The following is a 7,656-nucleotide window of genomic DNA, read 5'->3' on the forward strand; positions in this document are numbered from 1 at the left end:
CCTTTTTCATTTTGAACTTGGCTCCCAGGCCAAGTTCAGATGCTCTTGGTTTGCAGAGGGGAGAGGATGCCCTGAGTCAAGTCTCGGACACTCATTGTAGCCAAGTTGCTCTGTTCTCTCAGAGCACAGTGAGTGACTCTGGCCAAGGCACAGAGGTGCAGGATGTCAGCCCCAGCTGCCCTGTGGATGGGACGAGTATGCACAGGGCGAGGCCAGGCTGACCTTGGCTGAGAGCAAGGGCAGCTGGCCCAGTGGGCTAGAGTCTGTGTTGAGAGACAAGGGGGACTTGAGACCCCCTCTTGTGGGTGAGGCTCTGTAGCTAAAGGGGTGGCTGGGCCCTCAGGCTGCTGGAGAGGAAGAACTGGGAAGGCCAGGCTCTGGAGAAGCCCTGCGCTTGGGCCCACAGTCTTGTTAGGCTGGGTTGATGGACGAGGTGGACAGTACCATAACACAGCAGGGTCTCTGGTTCCAGGCCCCATGCCTGCTCTAGGCTTCTCCCTCCCGGCTGGCTTCCTAAGCTGTGGCAGTCCTGCACCCCAGGACTTTGTAGGCACACCTTAGGTCCACGTGTGGACTTCTGAAGCCCACACCAACCCTGATGAGGAAGTGGGCAGGGAGCCTCCTGTCAGTGTCAGACTCAGCGCAGAGCCATGGGTGGGCACTGTTGGCTTACTTCAACCCCAGAATCAGTGGTCAGGGGAAAGACTCACACGTCTGGAGGATTCAGCAGGGCCCCGCCCCCTCCCCTTGTACAGAGGCCAGCATACCCCAAAACAGGCTGTCACCAGCCCCGCAAGCTCTGCCTTCTGCTCAGAGGGCAGCATCTGCCATCACTGCCCATCAGTGTTCTCGTCTGGAACCCAAAGTCCGGAGGCCTTGCTGCAGTCTCCTGACCTGGCCCTACAGGCCTGGCTGTGCTCTGGAGTGGGCAGAGCCCCCAGCCAGCCCAGGCGGAAACCAACCCCAAAAGGTCCAGCCCCCTGCCTAGAACCTGGGACTGGCAAGGGCTCCTGCCCAGGTCGCGACTTGCCCTCTCACCAAGCCGGTGCTTGTCCTTGAGCCTGGCTGTGGCCTCTGCAGACAGCACCAGGAAAGTCTCACTGTGGAGCCCCAGGAGGGAGGGAGGGACAGGCGTGAAGAGCACAGCCACCTCTGCTGCCCTGGAAGCCACCCCCCCACCACCACACAGCTGGGCTCTGAGTGAGTCTGGGGGCTCTCTCTCAGCAGGGGCTTCTTCCTGTGAGAGCCCTGGGGAGCTCATCAGCCAGGCCTCGGGTGGGTCTAGAAGGAGTTGTGCCCTTCCCCACAACAGGGAGGTAGGTGGGCCTCCTGTGGCCCTGGAGCTGCCCAGCTCCAGGTGGGACGTGGCTGTGCGTGGGCTAGGTTCTCAGCCGATTCCTCATTCCCAGTCTGGTTGGACAGGTTGCGGCTGACAGACCTGGAAGAATTTGGAGTGTGGGAGAGGGCCTGGGCTTGGCTGGAATGCAGGCCTCCCTGAGGGGCGTGTCAGCACCCCCCTCGCCCCCACTTCAACCCTGGGATGATGGAGCCTTCCTGGAGCTGCCTCAGAGCTGGTCCTGCCTGGGGCTCCTTCCTGCAGCCCCAGGGTCCCCAGGCAGGGGGCTCCAGGGACCAGGAGGCTCCAGCAGCCTCCAGCTGATGCCTGGCTTCCCAGCTGGAAAGGCTGTGACAGAATCCCAGGAATGTGCCTTGAGCTCAGAAAGAAAATTCCCAAAATAACTTCTATAAATACTTGAGGGGAAGGGAGGGAGCGCTCGGCCTGGCCCGCAGCTGGCCTAGCCCTGGGGCTGCTTCCCAGGACCACCTCCCCCACACAGCCAGACCTTCCCGCTGCCCGCCCCCACTCGGGGGACAGGCACTGCATTAACAGGGTGACAGGCACGCGGTGGCAGTTCTGACAAAGGCCGGTGGGACCCTCCCTCCCCCTCATCCCCACCCCAGGCTGCAGCTCCTGACCCCGCCCTGTGCCCTGTGTCCTGACAGGGAGGGGCCCCTCAGAGTCACCATGCCACTCCTGAGACCAGACCCTGCCAGCCTGTGTGGCCCTAAGCAAGTCACTAAGTACATAAAGGCCTCCAGTGCGCCTGCTTTTGCATCCAGGACCATCCTCCTGCCAACACTCTTTTGAGCTGCAGTCCTGTGGGAAATCACAGAGCAGGGCAGGAGCCAGGGCTCCTTCAGTCTCTTTCAGTCTAAGAGGGGTGGGTCAGGGGTGGCATTCAAGAGCCCACAGTAAGGAGCATGGTGTCAAGGTGGTGGTGTGAGCAGAGGGCGCCATTCTTGGGGAAGACTTCGTGGAGGAGCAGCAGGTAGATGAGATGTGGCCAGAGGCCCCCTCCTCCCTGAGATCCAGGGAGGGAGGGAAGAGGAAATGGGTGATCTCAGGAATTTCTGGAGACTCCCCATCCCCTACCCCACCCCCCGCCCCATAGCCCTGGCCCTCCCTGAGCTCCCCTTACAGGCGTGCTGCTCCACCACATTCAGCAACTTGCACTTTGTTCTAATCCCTATGTGGGCACGGCTGTGGCATTTGCCAGGCCAGGCGTCAGACTGAGAGTCACGCAGGGGTCTGGTCTTCCCCTCTCAGCGCAGGATGGGGCAGAGTCAGGAGGGGTATCTGGATGGAACTGAAATACCGGTTCTGTGTTCCCACCACCTCCCTGGAGACCTGGGGATGCGGGTGCCGAGAGGGTGACTGACGGCAGGCCCTGGGCACAGTGACGGGCTCAGGGCAGAGCAGGTGAGACCACGCACCCTCATGGAGCGGGGCCCCGCCCAGTTGTCAGGCAGCAAACAGCGCTGAGTTGCTACCAAACATGAACCCAATGGGCTGGTGTCTTGGGCAGGTGGCAGCAGATCCTGTTACAGGCCCTGGGCCTCCGGGGCCCAGCCTGACCCGGTGTCTCCTTTCAGGCTCTCGGGTCAGCACCCCAGGGTGGGGGGAGGTGATTCAACCCCACCCCAGCCACAGTCTCCTCCATGGGGAGCCTGGCCCTCCAGAGAAACCCCCTCTCTGCACCCTCCCTGCCACCCCCCAGCCCAGGCCCCTCTGTTCATCCTGGGGACACTTCATTTGCTGTCGGCCCACCATGCTGCCCACTCACAATTTCACGTTCATTCTTGCAGAATCCTCACAGTAGCCTGCGAGGTAGGACTGCTCTATCTGCCGGTTTCCACACAAGGAAACAGCAGCTCAGAGAAAATGGGCCACTTGCCTGTGGTCACAGCCCCCGTCAGTAGCAGGGCTCAATTCTGACCCACACAGGCTCTGAGCCCTGTGTGTCCCCCTCTACACAGAGAGGCCAGCCCCAACCTCCTGAACCACGAGTAAAACCAACACAGGACACCCCATGCAGCCCTTCCCAGACACCTGCACACTTGTTGAGATCAGGGGTCTTCAAAATCATTTTTTACTAGAGAGCCCTCTTTTCAGACAGGAATCTCACATGGAAGCTGGACATAGCAAAAGTGTGTAAACACCACTGCGGCCCCGCCCCCGCCCCCGCCCCGGGCGGCCCACTGGCCTTCCCCATCTGTCCTCTGTCGCTCCCCCGTGCACGGCACTCCCAGGGCTCTAACCTTCCATTTTTGGTGCTTAATTTTGGTGTCTGGCGGCCTGTCGTCTTGCCTTCCTGCCCTCCTCCCTGTGGGCCCTGTTCTATCATGCACAGCTTGGGGTCCAGATCCCAAGGCCATGCAGTCAGAGCAGCTTGGCCCGGAGCCCTGCTGGACACGCTGAGCACTGCTCTCTGGTCTTGGGCAGCCCTGAGTCAGCACTGCTCTCATCTGTCCAGATCCAAGGGCTCTGCTAAGGCTCCATCCTGTGCCTGGTTCCCCGTCCTCCCCCATCGCTGTGGTCCCCTGGGGACAGCGTTGCCCTGGGTTGAAGTGCTTCCCTTTCTTCTGGCCCCCTGGATACCTCATCTCCAGCCAGTGCCTCTGACAGGCTTTTCTGAGGGCTTCCTGAGCACCATCTTTCACTCTTGGCTAATTGGCTGTGTTCCAAGCCCTCGGACGACTTTCTGAAACCAGGCATGTGCATCTTCCCCAGTGGGTCTCCATAGCAACAGAGGGCCTAACTCTGGGGAATGCGGCGAGGAGGAAAATGTTCCAGCTAAAAATGTACATGGCCGTCAGTGGGCGGGCACCCGAGAGGGGGCTCCAGGCACACAGGAGGCAGCTCTTGGTCCCCGGCTGTCCAGGAAGTCACTGTTTGGGCTTTACCTCACAACTTTGAGCGAGAGGCTGGCCCCTATGCCACCTTTGAAGGCTGGGACACAGGTTGGTAGGATGGTGCAGAGCAGTCTTTCTGAGACTGGAGGTTGAAAGGGGACCCTGGCCCCTCCCCCTGCTCACCACCCTGTTCCCCCACCTCCCACACCCTTCCCAGGGTGGGTGGGCGTAGAGGGGACAGTGTGCCAGTTTCACTTTGCTTGAAGCCAGATAGCAGGGCCATGCTTCCCAGGCAGCCCTGACCCCTTCTCAGAGGCCCTCCTTTCACCCAGCATCTGTCCCTGATCCCCAGCCATCTGGGGCCCTCACCTGCCAGGCCAGGCAGGGATGGGCTTGGGTCCCAGGAAGACAGGCCCCTGATGCAGGCACAGGACTCGTCCATCCACCACAGGCTTGAGGGCCTCACAAGCCTTGGTCTCATGTGTCCCTGAGGAGAAGACAGTGCCATGGTGCAGCTTGGGGTCTCAGGGTAACAGACCCATGGACTGAGAGCTCACATATGCCAGTGATGTTCAAGTGCTTCGCCTACATGTGGTGTCAACTTCACAGCAACCCCAGAAGTGGGCACACTGGTCTTTCCCATTTTCTGGCAAGGGTGACCTGCTCAGGAGCCCTCAGCTGTAAAGGGGAGACTCAAAGCCAGGCCTGCTGACCTTCAGGGCTAGCCCCTGGGACCAGGAGGGGACAGAGCTGCCCCAATGGGTGACCTGGGAGGCTGGGCTGGGACTGACACAGGGAGGGTTTGCATAGGTCAGGGGCCCTTGATAGTACCCAAGCCTGAAATGCAGGGTTCCCTATAGCTTGTTGTCCTTACCCTGACAGCCAGGATTGCCCCTCCGCCAGCAATAGCCTCATTCCCCGCACCCTGTGCTTGCTCCCCAGGGTCTCACGCTGAGCCGGCTGGGCCACAAGAGCCTGGCCCAGAAGGTGCTGCGGGACGCCGTGGAGAGGCAGAGCACCTGCCACGAGGCGTGGCAAGGCCTGGGCGAGGTGCTGCAAGCCCAGGGCCAGAGCGAGGCCGCTGTCGACTGCTTTCTCACCGCCCTCGAGCTGGAGGCCAGCAGCCCGGTGCTGCCCTTCTCCATCATCCCCAGAGAGCTCTGACACTGCCCACAGCCACGGGGATGGAGGGAGCGGCCTGGTGGGTGGCAGGCAGGCGAAGGCGAGAAGTAGGGAGCATGGTCAGGGGAGGTCCAGGGCCTCAAGGAAATACATCTCTAGGGAACACGTCTGCCGGCTGCAACCCTGGTTCTCCTTGCCTCTCCCGCCTGACCCTGCTCTCCCTCCAGGGCCAGTGAGGACTGAGAGCTGCTTCTCTGGAGCAGGGTGGACCAGATTTGCATCAGAAACAAATCCCTTGTTTGTTGGGACTCGGACATCGTGGTGTCTGTGAGCAAGGAAGTAGCTGGCAGGCACATCAACGGGGCTGCTCCCCAGGGTACCTGTGTATTGTTTAGGCATACAGTCAGGATCTGAGGCTTGCATACCCCCTGTACCTGTCTGGAAGCCGCTGTACTGTACCTGCCTTCAACATCCCTAACCCTGGGTTTCCCAGCTTTGCACAAGCTCTAGTCTCAAACCTCAGCTCCCAAACACCAAAGATGAGCCCCACAAGTTGCCCTTTGGCTGGCCCAAGAGAGTTCTGGGGTCCTTCCTCAGCCCCTTGGGAGACCGTCTGCTTGAACCTAAGTGACAGAGGCGTGGTGACTGGGCCGGTTCCCTGAGAGCTAGTGGGGGAGCCTCCCAGCTGCACATCACCGCCCTGCAGGCCTCGGTGCCTGAGGGAGCTCCCCGGCCCTGGTCTCACACCCCACTCCCAGGTCACCTCCAGAGTGGTCGTGGCTGGAGGGTTTGCTGGCAAGTGGGAAGAGGATAGGCCTCTGGGGCCTTTCCCAGGTTTAAGTTAGTGGGCGCTGCCTGGCCTGGCCCTTTGATGAGGCTGTCGGGCCCTATTATGCTCGTCCCTCTCTGTTGCCAAGTGCCTTTAAGGCCTCTGGTGTCTGGCCAGGGGAACTGGCCCTAACTAACCTTCCATTTCTGCCCATCCCATCTCTCTGGAAGCATGCCTCGGCTGCCTCCTTAGGCCCTGGGCTGTAGCCCCAAAGATACACACATGGCTGCTGGACTCAGCCCTTCCTGAATACCTTGCATCAGCACCTCATTCCTTCATGCCTTACCTTTCTGGGCAGTGGGTACAACATAGATGCCTCTGGGGGTTATGATGTGGAGACTGGCCTTAACACCTTTCACTAATCACGGCCCATTCTTGGCTGACTCAAGCTTTGCCCTGGCCGTTTGGTTTCCCCTGCCTGGGGCCAAACAAGGAAGGTGACTAGAGACCCCAGGAGGAGCCAGCCCCTCCTCTCTAGTCGGACTGGCCTCTGTGTACTTGACACCCTTGTCCACAGGGGTCCTAGGGGTGGTGGTGGTGGGGGGTCTTCCCTGCTGGCTTCCCTAGCCCTGCTGCACAGTGCTCTTGGAATTCTCCCCAGGAAGTCAGCCTCCACAGGCCCATCAGGGAATTCCCTATGTGCACCTTGAGTTCAGTTTTTAAAGCTCCATCTGGTACGTTCCTCACTTGAAGGTGTGTGGAAAGGTTGGGCAAGGGCTGCCTGAGTTTGTCAGAGCCAGGGCTGTTAATTGGAGGGGAGGGGCTGTTGGAGGACACCCCCCTCCCCAACCTCCCGGCCTGGGCTCAGCATTGCACACCACCCCCAGGTGCTACCAGGGCCAGCCTGTACCTCCTTGCCTTCCCGTGCCGGGCCAGGGGACACTGTAACACCACCAGATCCTTCTCCCACCTGGGTGAAGGAGTTCTGTGTGTGTAAGTATGTGTATAAATATATATATATATGTATGAGATAGAGATCTATTTTTATTCTGAAATTCTGTTGGGAAAAAATTCAACAAGAAAAAGCAGATGCTATTGGTTCACATCGGGATGCCCAGAGAGGTGGGTAGTGAGTCCGTGGTAATGTGAAAGGCAAAGCAACACCTGCATTTTGACCTGAAGCATTCATTCCTGATGGGAGGCCTCGGAGGGCCAGGCAAGTTGCTGACAGCTCAAAGGTCTTAAATAAAGAGATCCATGAAGGGAAGGCTGGTTTGTGTGAAGCAGTGTGTTCATGTGCGTTTATCTACCAGTTACCCCCGGCCTTGAGTGAGCCCTGGAGAGGCGGCCAGGGCGGGGCTGCACAGGTGGGGAGGGGGGTAGAGGGAGGGGCCCACTGAGGAGGTGGTGGTGGGGGCCTGGGGGAGGCGCTAAGGACTGCGGTGGGCATGGGAAGGCAGAGGGGTCCTGGCAGGGCTGGCTGGAGTGGGCCTTGTTCTGGCCTGCCACCTGCCCCTCTGGTGGGCTGGGAGAAGCCAGGGCTGGACTTGCCACCTGAACAGGAGAGACTG

General features: G+C 60.1%; 1 protein-coding gene across 3 annotated transcripts in view; it reads left to right on the forward strand.

Moving 5' to 3' along the window:
- The window catches only part of TTC7A (tetratricopeptide repeat domain 7A), a 116,330-nt gene extending 108,962 nt beyond the window's left edge, over positions 1-7,368 (forward strand). For all 3 annotated transcript variants that reach the window (XM_040224739.1, XM_040224742.1, XM_040224741.1), the window contains one exon: positions 5,137-7,368. In XM_040224739.1, the coding sequence (XP_040080673.1) occupies positions 5,137-5,358 (222 nt within the window). In that variant the 3' untranslated portion in view covers positions 5,359-7,368. The remainder of the gene's footprint in view (positions 1-5,136) is intronic.
- Positions 7,369-7,656: the final 288 nt, after the last annotated feature.

Source organism: Oryx dammah, unplaced genomic scaffold, assembly GCF_014754425.2.
Source record: "Oryx dammah isolate SB20612 unplaced genomic scaffold, SCBI_Odam_1.1 HiC_scaffold_25, whole genome shotgun sequence".
Classification (NCBI taxonomy): domain Eukaryota; kingdom Metazoa; phylum Chordata; class Mammalia; order Artiodactyla; family Bovidae; genus Oryx; species Oryx dammah.